Raw genomic sequence first — 16,668 nt, 5'->3', positions numbered from 1 at the left:
ATGTTCTTTTCTTCTGAGCTGATTACTATTGTATTTGATAACCCCAATATGTGTTATTAGATGACCAGTTCACATGCTTGCATTACAGCTTACAGTCGCAGGAATTTTTTTTTGGTATAAATAATGCACTGAAGTCTTTACTTATTAACAGCATGTAATCCTGGAATTTTTCAGGATGCTGCCTGTTTCATAGAGAGTTCAGAATTGTCACACCCCCTCCTTTTGCTGGGATGCCGATGAAACCTGCTCTTCATTACTGTGACTGCCAAGATTAAAAGCACTTAAGTCATAGAAGACATTCTGGTAACAGAACAATAACCTCACAAAACAACAACATCTCACAGCCCACAAAATGGAAATGATGTTTATCATATTTTCTATGTAAGACACTTCTCTGAAAATGCTATAAAAATGCTTATAAACACCTGAAAAACACACAAGAAAACCTGAAAAATGTTTGAAATATGGTTGGAAAAAGCTTGAAAGACAAAAACAAACACTGGAAATTTACAGTGCTCTAGTGTGAATGGTCCCATATTGTTTATATAATACAGATAAAACTACACCCTGTATGTTTCAACAGCTGAATAGCACATATAACAGTGCATGGCATCTACTTTTCAGCAAAAAACTCAAATGCCCATACAAGGACGCAAGATTTATGTATAAGGATTAAAATATCACAGCCTAAAAAGAAGCACTTTATCAGGAGCAGATTCACATAAGACAAGCTATAAACATAAAATATCTCTATTATATTAAAAAAGTTTTCTGTAATGTTCAAGTTATTCAGCCTTGACCACTCCATTCCACACGGCTCATCCAATCATTACTCCTACTGCTCACATCCTCTCTCCATACCACTCTCAGTGCTGCTAACTTGCCCTTCAATGCAGTCACTTATAATGGCAAGGCAGAAAAGCTAATTATCTATTCAGGAACGTTGAATTTTAGATTGCCATAGAAGAACAGCGGCAAGAGCGGAAAAAACAAATTATCTATTCAAGAACGTTGAATTTTAGATCTCCATAGAAAAATACAGGCAACAGCTGATAATGAACGTTGTAAAAAAGAAAATGAACAAAAAAAGAGCTGCACATAATTTAATTCAAGAACAAAGAGAGGCATCCAATAAACGAGAAAGAGAAAAATATGTAAACAGAAATGTAACAAGCAATGTTTATAGAATGTAAGTTAGAGGATTAAAGTAATTCATAATATTGTTTTTGATGAGGCATTAATGTAATTTAATTTCTTATTTACTTTTTATTACGTTTTACTTTTTTACTTCTATTTTTACTTCTTACTATGTTTTATTATTTATTGGTATTTACAAGACAGTTGTAGTGAAACATTCAAATAACTAATTTTCTATCTATAATAACTAAGGACCAAACTGTTTTCTTCCCGTGCCCTGCACACTCTTCTATATACCAACTCTTTAAATACAATCGCTTTCTCTAACAGAAGGGCACCCTGATGCCCAGCGGGGGTTGGCAAGCAAAGCCCCATGGTGCCACATTAAAAAAAATTAATGCTACTAAATGAACAAACATAGCTCAGTGGTTACACCATTCTGGATGAAGAGAAATTCAGTTACCTAAACTTGATTGAATAGCAGAACACACTTGTACATTTTTAACTGTGTAATGCAGTTAGTGATATGCGGCACCACTCCAAGTTTTCAACAGCTGAAATCGCATGGAATAGCAGTGTGTCAGTTTGCAAACCTAACCAAAGATATGCCACTTATTACTTATTTCTAAATAACTGAACAGTAGCATGTTTAAACATTCTTTTACACTGTTTAGCATGTTATTTCTGCTACTATTTTGTGTAGGGACTCTACATTTGTAATATTCTTTTATGTAAAAGAATGTAATGTTCTTTTATGTAAAAAAAACAGAAAAATCTACAAGGAGGTAGTAACCTGAAAACAGCAGCACAGAGACATCGGGGGAAGAAGTGAAGAAAGAAAAAAAACGGGAAAAAAAAACAAAAAAACACACATACTCCTTAAAGTCCTATAATGCACTTTTGATTTGCTTTGCATTTTCCACTGCTGTCTAATGTATTCTGTAATTTCAAATGATTACCAATGCCTTTTTAAAGGAAATAAGAACCATCGCGACCTCTGTCTATCTTGCTTGTTCATTATTAGTTAATCTGTCTAACTGGCTTCTGCATTGCTGGAAGTTTACAATTTTAACACTCAGGAAGTATGCCATTAATTTTCTATAAATTTCATTGTTCTTATATGTACTTTGTTATAAATTCCACAAGAACAAATAAGCCTGCAAAATACAAGTCTTAATCAATATAGAATTCAAATAATTCTGAAAAACTGTCAAACTAAATTTTGTTTTGAACATATATTTTAATAGTGGCATTTTATAGAAGCTTCATTACATAACATTAACCGATTAATAGGAAATGTTAATTTAAAAATATTAAAGACAAACATTTAAGTACATGAACATTACTATAGTTGTCTACAATAAATTTTGTGTTTTTTTTTTTTTGTTTCAAATCATTCAAATCAAATTCAGCCTTGGTGGAACCTTCTGATTCTTTGCATAATCTCATTCTGTGTTTTTTGATTGAAAATTAATTTTCTGTTTCACAAGGAACATTACTTACTCTATATTATGATAATTATTACTGTCCAAAATAAATTTTATGATATCATTTTTAGTCATATTGCCCACAAAATGCATGAGATGGTTATTTACTGCTCACATTGTGAAATTCCCTTGATATGGTTTACTTTTAAAGAACTTAATATAAATGTTTCTGTACCAAAATTAATATATCGTGGAAAAAACTAGTGGCGCACATTAGGTTAAAACTATCACTTGTGAAATGGGAATAGACAAAGTACTTCCAGAAATTATGGGAGTTAGGTATGATCTGTGAGTGATGGGTATTAAAGTTAAAGCAACTAAGGCCAGTGTCAGACTACATGAGCATGTAGGAAAGAGTGTCAGAGAGCATGTGACACTTAATGACTGCAGTTACTGGATCACATTGCCCTGAGGATTTCAGATTATAATAATAAATAATAATAATTCATTACAATTATATAGTGCTTCTCAGTACTCAAAAGCACTATCCATACAGGGAGGAACCGGGAAGCGAACCCACAATCTTCCACAGTATTCTTACTGCAAAGCAGCAGCACTACCACGGCGCCACCTATGAGATTAGATCTCTAGGAATTTTAGCAGATAATGAATTACAACCAATTGGTTGTCAATTTCTTGCATATACAGGTACCCATCCTAACAAAATCAAACTTGTCGTGGTTAGTCACACAGCACTAAAATTGAATGAAGGTCACAATAATGTATTTTGACCATCAATGATTCCCTAAGTTTATGTTAATGACGACTACAACTGAAAATTATTAGAAGAATTTTGTGGTGTGATATAGGCTTAAGCACAGATAAGCTACAGCCAAATGGTAAGAATGGTGCAAAATCCAGATTATGTCATGTACCCTAATCCTGTGTGAGATATGCAGTATAATGCTTCTCACTATGATAAAAATAAATTAAACAAATAAAACCACTATCTAATGTTTAATAAAATAAAGCTGCTAGCTTTCTCAGAAATGACACCCATCACCATGCAAATGTGGTATTGCAAAATCACCCATTAATTGTACATTAAGTGTCCAACTATTAAAATATCTCAGAAAAATTGCCAAATGTAGACTTAATCATATTTCTAATATTACCTGTGTCAAATCGTTTCACAGGAGATTCTTCTTCTACTTCACTGTCACCACAAGCACTCCGGGATCTTTTTCGTGGCTGAAGTAGAGTCTCCAATCTTGGAATAACCACCGACAGAAATGTTTTGGTCCCTAGTTGAGGTGAACTAGGCTGAACGTCAGTTACTTTTCCAGGTTTTTGTGGACTTACACTTTTAGATTTTCGAAAGAGCACAGATGTACGTCTGTTGACATCAATTGAAGATTCTGCAAAAGCTGATGGGGCCAACATACTGACATCACTGTCTTTAGGCAAGTGTTCTTGAGTATGTCCATTTAAACTTTCTTTTAATGGGGAAATTCCACCTCCTTTTTCATTATCAAACTTAACTCTTTTATATAATTTATTGTTCTCAGGACTAAGTTCAATTGGCTTGAGTGTAGGTGGTTCTGAATTGCTGTCAGAATTTAAAGGTGGCAAAGAATCAGATGGTTCTAGCGTTGGCGGCAAGGACTTGTCCCCTGCAAGAATGAAGAAGAAGAAAAAAAAAAACTAAAAACCACAACATAACTAATTTCAATCAACCACATAAACTAATATTAGTAGAAACAACTAGATCATGAAGCTTCAAAGTGAACAGAGGCCTACTTGTTCATTCAGCTTTTATTCAAAATTGCGTCAGTACTCACAAACGCGATTTAATAAAAACATTTGCAACAGTCCTGCAGTAAACTTCCACCACCTACTGATGGACCCAAAAAAGCTGTGCTTAGAATATGAATGATAAAGCAACTGCTGTTGACAAACATTTATTAGTTTTTGCAGGGCAGTATATTTATTGGCACAGATAGATATGAAAATATCAAGTAAATTTAGATTCCTTTAAAAAGGTATTCAAGTTACAGTATCCTTAATAAATTAAAAAAGTCAAAATAAAAGGGAGGATAGTGAATCCTTAAGCAATAAAAACTAGGAACATAGGCAAATAAGAACACTCTCTACAATTAATGAGCAACTTCCATGTACTTACTAAAAATGAAGAGCATGCAGTGTGAATAGTTTGTTGGTACTGTTAAGCCCCCATGGTAATTTACTGACAGAGTTTAGGTGAAGCAGAAGGCTCTTATAACATCTCAAAATGCTGAAAAATTGAATCATACTTTTCTTTTAGGCAGAGTACACAACTATTATGTATACTTCACAGGACTACTTAAATATATAAAGTGACTGCGGCTAGTTTAAATTGCAGAAGCAAGAATCTTAACCAGTAAAAGAAAATCTGAGTATATCATTGGTCAATGCATTTATCACACTAGTTATTTGTGTCCTGTACAACTGATTTTAAAATGCTGTTAAATTATCCATAAACCTCTGACTCTGTATAATCTTTCACCTCCATATATTTTGGTGTGTCTGTCCCCTTATGTTCCCAGCCATAATCTTAGACCCTGAAATGCTGGTTTCCTTATTATTTCAAAAGTAAAGTGCAGTACCGATTTTCCTGCAGTACTACTGATGATAACTATTAAAAAAGCTAACACACTTACATTATTGGAATTTTGGTATCAACCAGTAATACCAGTAATGCCTGTTTTTATGTGGCATTGGACAACCCCATAAGACTCCCCAATGAATTTCTTGAAATTCCACGAAGCCTATATTTTAAATGGCATGAACAATAATGCAAGTACAAACTTTCATGAAATACGACAACAGTTTTTGAGTGATGTGAGATTTCTCATACCACACTCCACTCATCATTTCCATTGATCACTGGTGCGGAATGTAGCCTTCACTGTAAAATCAAAGTGACAAAATCTCTGTTGTCAAACCAAAACAATATGCCTAAGTAATTATCACCAGATGGACAATTTTCACATAACTCCAATTCAGAGACAAGGTTGTAATGAATATTTGAAAGTAACATGCATAAATTTCAAGAATTTTGACTCACTGACCTCTTAACCTTAAACCACTCAGAAACAACCCTCTACACCTCAACTAGCACCAGACACCTCTCAGATGACAAAGTCTTGCAAATGTAGAACTCCAAAAGTGCTTTATTCTGTAAATATACTGTATAAATGTGCTGCATGTCTCCATAAATGGATATGTGTCTTCTGTTGTTGTTTCTTTATATGAAAACTGACATAGATCAGAATGGGAGAATCATACGTGTGACTAGTAGCCTACATGTCACACACTGTAAAGGCAATGCAATTTTTTTTTTTTTTTTTTTTTTAAAACAACACATTCAATTATTTATGAAAAAGTTATATCTTACAGTGTGTGGCCATCTCATATTTTGTGATTAACACAAAACACATTAATAACAAAATAAAAAAGTAGTTTAATATATTTTGGTTTTCCAGGTTGCACTAATTGCAAAGCTTAAGGGAGACTGAACTGCATTGTTATGGCACTGTATTCATAATTAGTGCCCAATTGATAAAAGATATTTTTAAACTTATAATGCTATTAATACGTGGGTCTTAAAGATGACCTATTACTGATATACAGTACTGTATACTAATGGTATATTTAAGAATTGTGTTTTAATTGAAAAAATCTTAATAAAAAAAGAATTTCACAGAACTGTAGGCAGGGCAATCGAATTTAAACAGTAGCATTATTTTCTGAGCAATAATGACTGATAATAGACTGGCTGGTGAAAAAGCTGACCGATCTTCTGCCCTTCTGTTGAGTCCCTCACCTTTTTAAAGAAAAACCTCTGACTACTGTAAATACTTCATATGCTTAATTAATAATGTGGTTTTGAATATTATACTGTAATGAAATAAGGCAACAATATTACTTGTGTATTTTATTGTAGTTCATTTGTTCAATGGTAATCACTTTTGTCTATAGCACTTCTTTAGTTCTCATTTTCCCTCTTCCTTTTATTTATTTAGGTAGCTTGCTACATGGCACTTGAAGTCATAATCATCTTGACAGATGGTCACTAAACTAGATTTCTTCCCTTGAAAGTAGTGTTGGATAAAAGCCTCTGCTAAATGAATAAATGCCCTACAGGATTTCCCAGTGCAACTGGCTGCGTGGAAGGAACATATATCTTTACCAAGAAGATGTATGCTCTATTCTATTTTAAGATATTATGAGTTCCCATGCACAAAATTACAACTATTGAGGCCAAATGTTCGGGGTGTTATGTTTAAACAAGGTAAGTTACCTTTGAAAGGGTGAGTGCTGTTCCAATTCTTTTACAAATTTGTACATGGAAGCAAGTAACCTATGGTTTCTTTTGGTATGTAATTACAGGATAATACAGGGATCAACACAGACAGGATACTGTGTGTGATTTTGAATGTTAACAAATAGAATAACTAAATATGCTGAACACTTAACGCCATGACTCAGACTTTCTGGATATGAATAACATTGAAAAAAACAAAATACAATGTTAGTTTAGGGCACATTTCATTTAAAACAAATATTGTCAGTGGTATATTTTGCACAAATTATTAATATACAGTGATCCCTCACTATATCGCGCTTCGCCTTTCGCGGCTTCACTCCATCGCGGATTTTATATGTAAGCATATTTAAATATATATTGCGGATTTTTCGCTGCTTTGCGGGTTTCTGCGGACAATGGGTCTTTTAATTTCTGGTACATGCTTCCTCAGTTGGTTTGCCCAGTTGATTTCATACAAGGGACGCTATTGGCAGATGGCTGAGAAGCTACCCAACTTACTTTCTCTCTCTCTCTCTCTTGCGCTAACGTAGGGGGGTGTGAGCAGGGGGGCTGTGTGCAGCTGCTTCCTGAAGGACATGCTGCACGGTGCTTCGCATACTTAAAAGCTCAAAGAGCACGTATTGATTTTTGACTTTGTTTTTCTGTGGCTCTCTCTCTGTCTCTTCCTGCTCCTGACATAGGGGGTGTGAGCTGCCGCCTTCAACAGCTTTGTACCGGCGGTGCTTCGCATACTTAAAAGCCAAAAAGCCCTATTGATTTTTTTTTGACTGCTTGCTTTGTTCTCACAGTTTAAACTTTTGAAAAAGAGACAAATGTTTGTTTGCAGTGTTTGAATAACGTTCCTGTCTCTCTACAACCTCCTGTGTTTCTGCGCAAATCTGTGACCCAAGCATGACATTCTAAAAATAACCATATAAACATATGGTTTCTACTTCGCGGATTTTCCTATTTCGCGGGTGGCTCTGGAACGCAACCCCCGCGATGGAGGAGGGATTACTGTACTACATAAAGGTTACACGGATTTCACTGATTAATTGTAATACGCTTTTACTCTAATCAGTGATAATTCTCCACATCATCTCCCTTTTCTTGCCAACTGCCGCATTGCTTCTCTTTTGGAGAATATGCCAACAATCTTCATGCACTGTCACCAGTACCTCTTGCTCTACTGGCATGAAGGTTGTTCTCTGTTTTCCGGACTTTTAATCCATAGCTGATTGGCTGTTCAGTGCTCGACTCATAAGGACTTGTGAATAATGCACATTAATACAGATCAATGTATCTGGGATTATGCAAGTCAAGTGAAATCCAGCATTCTGGCACTGGCTAATCCATTGGTTCAAAATCTCGGTATAGCAAACTGGGATTCATTTTGAAATCCAGGATTATCTAATCTGTCATTTTGGAACAGACCCTAAGAGTATGCTTCCCATAGGTTTATTCATCTTTTTTTTTTTTTTTTTTTTTTAAGCTTTTAAAATGCCTTGGTCATTTGATATGCACATAGTACAATTGCTGAAACAAAGTGTACCCTTTTATTAGACTTAATAGCCTACTACAAAGTTTAAATTTGCATATCTCCCAGGCTCCCATTTGTCATGTGATCCACACAAACCTCTCGCATTAGCAGATTCTGAAAACAATCATAAAAGATGAGAGACTAAGCTAAGACAGAAGGCTACAAAAGTGACCAAAGTGACCATCGCAAAAGAAGTAGTAGTTTTATGCATTTTAAATACATAAACTAAAGGGTACTAATCATTGGTAATAATATTGAAAATAAATTTTAAAAATGATACTTGCCCTAGCTGAGCCAAATACATTTAATTTGCTGAAAGAGTTGGACTGCCCATGGATAGCTTAAGGTGCCTTTTTCCCTTTTCTTCTGCAGCTGTTTGCCTGATTAAACTTTATTAACTAACACGTTCAAGTGAAGACATTACATAACTGATTTGATTCAATGTAATTTGAAGATACAGGAGTTATCAAAAGTGTAAAGATAATGATAAGTATTGATTTTAACATTTTAAAATTACTTCAGCTTTCATTTTTATATTGATACTGTGGTCTGCATTACAAATGCAGTATTGGTTCACCATTCCTAGAGGTGCAGCCATAATTTCCAGCCACTTATAGGGGTTAATATGGCATCCTCACAATCTTCAGAGCCTTCACTAGTACACTTAATTGACAAAGGGGGCAGCTGGAGTGACATCTGGAAGTACTTTAGGCTTTGCAGCCAATGGGGACTGAAAACCACAAGAAAATATACAAGGGGATTAACACAATTAATTTAGTCAAACACTTAAAGGCACTGACAGTTGAAGCAAACATGGAGCTGCAGCACCCTTAACTTACCTATGCAGCACCCCTTGGATGACTGCGTCCTAGGCAGCTGCCAAAAATCACCTAATGGGTTTTCTGCCTCTGCTTAAAAGACTGTCACAGAAGTCAATACTTGGAATTTTGAGAGGTATCTTATTTCTAAATTATGGAAACATTAATAAGTATAACTTGTAAACTACTGTGTTTGGGATGCAGCATACATTTTTTTCTACAGGTTAAAACTTTTTAGCTAAATGGTTAACTCGTTAAGATAGAAATACGCAATTATTTTTACCTGCGGGCTAGTTTTATTCTATGCTTTTCACTCTAGGGCAACATTGTTTGTTTAGTGCTGGGGTCCCTTCACTCCCTCAATTTTTAAACTGTTGCTGTGAAGTGTGCTGCTGTAGCGTGTTATACTCTTTTATTACATAGGGTTTAAAAATTATATTTCATCCAAGTTACTATAAAGTATAGTATACAGCGCATCCGGAAAGTATTCACAGCGCATCACTTTTTCCACATTTTGTTATGTTACAGCCTTATTCCAAAATGGATTAAATTCATTTTTTTCCTCACAATTCTACACACAACACCCCATAATGACAACGTGAAAAAAGTTTACTTGAGGTTTTTGCAAATTTATTAAAAATAAAAAAATTGAGAAAGCACATGTACATAAGTATTCACAGCCTTTGCCATGAAGCTCGAAATTGAGCTCAGGTGCATCCTGTTTCCCCTGATCATCCTTGAGATGTTTCTGCAGCTTAATTGGAGCCCACCTGTGGTAAATTCAGTTGATCGGACATGATTTGGAAAGGCACACACCTGTCTATATAAGGTCCCACAGTTGACAGTTCATGTCAGAGCACAAACCAAGCATGAAGTCAAAGGAATTGTCTGTAGACCTCCGAGACAGGATTGTCTCGAGGCACAAATCTGGGGAAGGTTACAGAAAAATTTCTGCTGCTTTGAAGGTCCCAATGAGCACAGTGGCCTCCATCATCCATAAGTGGAAGAAGTTCGAAACCACCAGGACTCTTCCTAGAGCTGGCCGGCCATCTAAACTGAGCGATCGGGGGAGAAGGGCCTTAGTCAGGGAGGTGACCAAGAACCCGATGGTCACTCTGTCAGAGCTCCAGAGGTCCTCTGTGGAGAGAGGAGAACCTTCCAGAAGGACAACCATCTCTGCAGCAATCCACCAATCAGGCCTGTATGTTAGAGTGGCCAGACGGAAGCCACTCCTTAGTAAAAGGCACACGGCAGCCCGCCAGGAGTTTGCCAAAAGGCACCTGAAGGACTCTCAGACCATGAGAAACAAAATTCTCTGGTCTGATGAGACAAAGATTGAACTCTTTGGTGTGAATGCCAGGCGTCACATCTGGGGGAAACCTGGCACCATCCCTACAGTGAAGCATGGTGGTGGCAGCATCATGCTGTGGGGATGTTTTTCAGTGGCAGGAACTGGGAGACTAGTCAGGATAAAGGGAAAGATGACTGCAGCAATGTACAGAGACATCCTGGATGAAAACCTGCTCCAGAGTACTCTTGACCTCAGACTGGGGCGACGGTTCATCTTTCAGCAGGACAACGACCCTAAGCACACAGCCAAGATATCAAAGGAGTGGCTTCAAGACAACTCTGTGAATGTCCTTGAGTGGCCCAGCCAGAGCCCAGACTTGAATCCAATTGAACATCTCTGGAGAGATCTTAAAATGGCTGTGCACCGACGCTTCCCATCCAACCTGATGGAGCTTGAGAGGTGCTGCAAAGAGGAATTGGCAAAACTGGCCAAGGATAGGTGTGCCAAGCTTGTGGCATCATATTCAAAAAGATTTGAGGCTGTAATTGCTGCTAAAGGTGCATCGACAAAGTATTGAGCAAAGGCTGTGAATACTTATGTACATGTGATTTCTCAGTTTTTTTTATTTTTAATAAATTTGCAAAAACCTCAAGTAAACTTTTTTCACATTGTCATTATGGGGTGTTGTGTGTAGAATTCTGAAGAAAAAAATGAATTTAATCCATTTTGGAATAAGGCTGTAACATAACAAAATGTGGAAAAAGTGATGCGCTGTGAATACTTTCCAGATGCACTGTATATAACTATACTATATAAGTGCTGGAACTTTTCAGTGCTCAATAACAAACAGTGGCATGACTCCTTCGTGTGGTTATTTACTTTTTAGTTGTGCTTCAGATTGTGCATTAATGCATCAGTACTCATTAGCAGCTCAAAAAAAGCACATCTCATGGAGCAGCACATTAACATGCTAGTCTTTTCTTGGAAAAAAAATTGTAAATTACAAACACGTCGTAGTTTGTTTACACAAAAATGCAATATACACAGTTTGCATTTATACAAAACCTTTAAATCTGTTAATAATAATAAATGGGTGTGTGTTACCATTCTGAAGACTACATTAATGTTCTTCAGACTTGAAGACGTAATGTTTGTTTTTACATTTTTATGTATATTGTATACAAAAGATTGTAATATGCATTCAATTAACATTTTTTTTAATTTTTACATTTCATTGCTCTACCACAGTAACAGTATTTGCTTTCATTAATGTAAGAAAACTGTTGATCGAATTTAAACCTAACTTAATAATGTTTATAGAACGTTACTCTTGGCATTTACAAAAGATCGCACTACTTGAAGTACTTTTAATGACTAAAATTTTTATTATTTGTTTTCATCAATGCAAAGATTTTAATGAATACATAACTACAATTTAAATAAATACTTTTTTTTTATTAAGTTGTGTAATATACTGTATTGGGTATTGAAAAATATTTTTGAGTATAATATCAAAGTTACAAATTTGGTATTGTGACAACCTTAGAATGCACTTACAAAAAAGAGAGCATTTTGTTTACCTTATTGGAGAAAGAGCTGCCAGTTTAATAGGAAGAAACAATATTAAGTTGATGACAAAATTATTTACTGAAAATTAAGTAGTCCTATCAAGCAACTGCTTCATTTCACAGAAGCAAGGTTAGCTGCCTTAGAAAGGTAAACCTCTGCTCTTTCAAAATCTGACAGACTCTACTTCTCGAAAACCAAAGTTTTTTGACAGAGCAGTCAAATTAAAAATAAGTTACAAATTAAAAGTAAGTTACATGTAAGTTTGAAAGTACTTTTTTTATGATTATGGTAATGCCACAGCAAAAGCATACACCAAAAGGGAAAAAAAAAAAGAAAAGAAAGGTTCTGGCAGTACACGGGCAACTTTCATTTAAATACAAGAGCCATCAAAACCCAAAGCATCTTTGAGTACTGAGAAAAGCACTATATAAATATAATGAATTTTTATTATTATTATTATCTTCACCACCATCTTTTTTTCAGTCTAGCACCGACCATTGGGTGCATAGGTCCATCTCAGTACAACAAGCCACAAATCAGCCCAAAAAAAGCAGCTGAAGTCCTTACAAGGCACATGCACGGCACTACTCTTAGCTATAGAATTTTTCACTTTTCTTTTTGTTTTAAACTCGCTCATCTACAAATCAAGAAGCACTTATGGCACTGTTGCATGTGCTTGCCTGCAACACTGCACATCAGGATTCCAGCTGAAACATAGTGTGATGTACTTTGCTGTCAAACAGGCACAGGAAGAGTGGTTTAAGATCAAGAGTAATACAGGTTAGTTAGTAAGACCATGACAGGCTGAGAACAGCAAGCAAAGTTAAAGAGCAGTAACAGGCAGGCAGGTTGAAGACGGACTTGTTTCATTGTTTTGGAGAAGACCAATATGCAGCAGCAGAGTACTGTTTATATTGTAGTATTCACCATAAAAAGCCATTCAGAACCTATGGACTCAACCATAAAAGCGGGATCATCACAGTATCAAGTCAGGGTCTGTGCCATCTGACTATGTTTCTCCTTTAGAGATGCAGCAATATTTTAATAATGGTGGCCTGACTATTTTTAATTATACCTCATTGTTTTGGGGTTATGTGTCAAGCCAGCAGCCACGCAAGACAGAGACTAATTGTGGGACACTAGCATGTTTGCTGGAAAGGCTCTATAAAGTTGGTGTGTTAAAGTGCTGTAATAAAAGGAAAATCTGAATTAAGGGAGCTTTTTCCCCCCATTTGCTTTAAAGAGAAGTTCTTAGCATAAAACAAAAGCAGTTCAAATTATAACTGAATCTATAGAAATGAATTATAACTTTGATCTGACAGCCTAGTGCTTATCTGCAAAATTTCCTAGTGCAGGTCTATCAAGCAGCTGAGACAAATGTACTTTTTCAAATAACTGTAAAAGTTCTGAACATGTTTGAAAAAGCAAAAATTACATCTTCATGCAAACACTATCTACAGATAAAGGAGATATACAGTACTTGAACAAATAAAAAATTGACATAGTTTATTCATTCACATACTCTACATTAACAAAAATGCAGGTATGTCATATGGTAAAGGTTAAGCAGAACCTTACATTTATCACTTCAAATCCATAAAATTAGAATCAGGAGTTCCAGATTAGGTAACAATGATAACATCCTTATCAAGTATGCAAATGGAACATATCTTATTTAAAGCACAGATATCTAGAGCCTGGTATTATTTTCTATTGATGTATGTAGTGCCATCATGTCAAGATCAAAAGAGTACTTTCCCAAAGGAGACCATTACATCTATCGATATTTTTGTTGATTGAAATAAATGAATGGAAACCAAATTTTCCTCATGTTTGTTTCAAGTATATAATCTTTATCTGTAGGCTCGGTTTACATGAAGATCTACTGTATGCTTGTTCAAATATGTAGAAAAGTCAACAATTTCCACAGGGTGTACTTACTTTCTTCATATGACTGCATAACCATTTGAAAATGAAACTTCAGTTTTTTACTGCATACAAGTCTGACCTTTGAAACATACAGGTTATTAGTTACTGAGTGAAAACCTTGTGCTCACATGAGCAGCTGGTGCAGTAGCCATTCTGGAAGGATGTGAAGTCAATAGGGAAACAAAGAATAACACTGAATACCGTATACGAACTTCAAGTATGACAGTAAGTAAATGAATAACTTCTATACATCTTCTATAAAAAATGCCTTATTGTCAAACCTGGTGACAATAAATGTGGCTGAAATCTACCAATTTGGAGCTGTTGGGATTGTTTAGCACCTACTTGTTAACACTTCTTCGCTTCATTGCACACATCATTTAACAGGACAACAAGAACATTTATATAGCACATTCTTCTAGAAACACTGTAGCTCAACGTGAGCGGCTTTTCAAACTGAGACCATTCATACTAAAAAAAATAATTCAATAAAAGTACTTTGGTGTAGAGAGTTTCAGCATCATATCATATATATGGAAGTTCTACTGATATGGAGACCAAATATTGGCCTATATCTCCCACAGTCCAAAGACATGCAGGTTAGGTGGATTGGCGATTCTAAATTGGCCCTAGTGTGTGCTTGGTGTGTGGGTGTGTTTGTGTGTGTCCTGCGGTGGGTTGGCACCCTGCCCAGGATTGGTTCCCTGCCTTGTGCCCTGTGTTGGCTGGGATTGGCTCCAGCAGACCCCCGTGACCCTGTGTTCGGATTCAGCGGGTTGGAAAATGGATGGATGGATGGCATATATCAGCAACCAAAATTATTGGTTGGGCCCTATTTGTAACCAATCGATGTCTACTTTGAATATTAATAAATAGTATTTTAAAAAATATAATATAATTAGACAATATTACAAATAAAGCATTAGCAATTTCTTCTTTATTGTCTTGTGTATTGTTCATATAGTATATGACAAGCTTTTGTATTTTTCATGGATGTTTTTTGATGTCGTTTTCTGTTGTCCAGTGTTTGTCGCTTAAACAGCTGTGTCAGACTATGCATATTTGTGTAGTTTATGTTTTAATTTAAAATACAATAGACCCCCGCGAAGTCACAGTTCAGGGTTTGCGGATTTTTCCTTAGAACCTAACTATTAATTGTTAGCGGAAAGCACAAATATCCTCCGCAATTTTTTATGGCTTTATTCGTGGCAATACTGTGCTGTAGAGAGAACCGGAAGCAACCACTGAGGGAAACGCGGTTTGGGATGGTGAAAATAGCCAATCCAAGAGTGTTATTCATTTCTCCTTGCTGATGATTGACTGCTGCCCTGTGACGCGTCTCCAGCTGAGTGGGTTTACCACCGCGGTTTGGGATAGTGAAAGTAGCCAATCCGAGAGCGTTATTCATTTATCCTTGCTGATGATTGACTGCTGTACTGTGAGGTGTCTCCAACTGAGTGTCCTCGTGTTTCTTAAATGCACAAGATGTTGACGAAATGCCCTGCACCTTCTAAGGCTTCTGGCACTGAGCCTAAGCGCCAGAAGAAGTTTAAAACACTCCAGGAGAAGGTTGAACTACAGGATTTGCTCTGGGAACTAAAACGTTATGCTGCAGTAGCGCACCACTATGGCATTAATGAAAGCACTGCACACTACATAAAGACGAACGAGTTACCGAGCCGGAGTACCGTATCTGTAAGTTTCTGGGATAGTGCCAAAAAGGTAATGACCGAAAGGAATAAAAATATCGTCAGGATTAAATCTGCCTTGGCATTGTGGATCACAGACTACAGGAAGAAAAACATCCCCTTGGACGGTAGCATCATCCATGAGAATGCACGGAAATTGTAGCAGCAGTTTGCTACAAGAGACAATGTAGCAACTTCCCATCACAATGTTCCTGAAACACTATACAGAAAAGCCAGCACGAAACCCCACCAGAATAAGACCCGTCCAAAGATACGACTCCTCCTGAAGCGCCACCCAAGGAGTTTTAAAGCCTATGCATTGTACTGTACAGCTACTTCATCATCATCATCAATATCATTCATCATTGGTGAGTACCCGTACATTTTACTGTATTTTAATTAAATGAAATTATTACGTATTTACTCTACTTATAACAAAGAAAACGACAGCACATAACAAAGAAAAAGTGCTACGCATGAATTACAATACGCATAGCAGTAACATCGGTATTTTACATTCTAGCACCACGGGAGACATAGCAGTACAGTACTGTACAGTAGACGGGTTTACCTTTACATTCTGTTTTAAGGTAATGTATTAAGGTTATATTTTAGGTAATGTATTAATGTATTAAGCGGAGTTTGCAACAAAATTAAAGTGCTTTGGGGGCATACTGTATTTAGGGTTTAAACTATAAAAATAGGCATTTAAAAGGCATTTTTAACCACATCCAAAAGTCGCGTTTTTTCACAATTCGCGGGTGCGGTAATGAACATCACTATGTGATTAATGTCATTTTTTTTTTTTTACTGTGAAGCTCTGAGCAGCAGCCATTGGTTAGAATACTAATAACACAAAGGTTATGATTTATTTAAATAAAAAAAAATTAAAAAAAAAACTTCATTTACAGTTGCTAGCTT

At 36.1% G+C, this 16,668-nt stretch overlaps 1 protein-coding gene across 4 annotated transcripts in view; it reads right to left on the bottom strand.

Annotated features, from left to right (window-relative positions):
- Positions 1-16,668, bottom strand: part of brd1a (bromodomain containing 1a) — a 131,407-nt gene that overhangs the window by 53,478 nt on the left and 61,261 nt on the right. For 3 of the 4 annotated variants that reach the window (XM_051933901.1, XM_051933905.1, XM_028812077.2), the window contains exon 8: positions 3,740-4,237. The exons of the other annotated variant lie outside the window; for it this stretch is intronic. In XM_051933901.1, coding sequence (XP_051789861.1) covers positions 3,740-4,237 — 498 coding nt within the window. The remainder of the gene's footprint in view (positions 1-3,739; positions 4,238-16,668) is intronic. 4 annotated transcript variants of the gene reach the window in all.

The sequence above is a fragment of the Erpetoichthys calabaricus genome, chromosome 1, assembly GCF_900747795.2.
Source record: "Erpetoichthys calabaricus chromosome 1, fErpCal1.3, whole genome shotgun sequence".
NCBI lineage: Eukaryota > Metazoa > Chordata > Cladistia > Polypteriformes > Polypteridae > Erpetoichthys > Erpetoichthys calabaricus.
The sequence above is the reverse complement of the archived record's forward strand: the minus strand, read 5'-3'. Positions and strand labels throughout refer to the sequence as shown.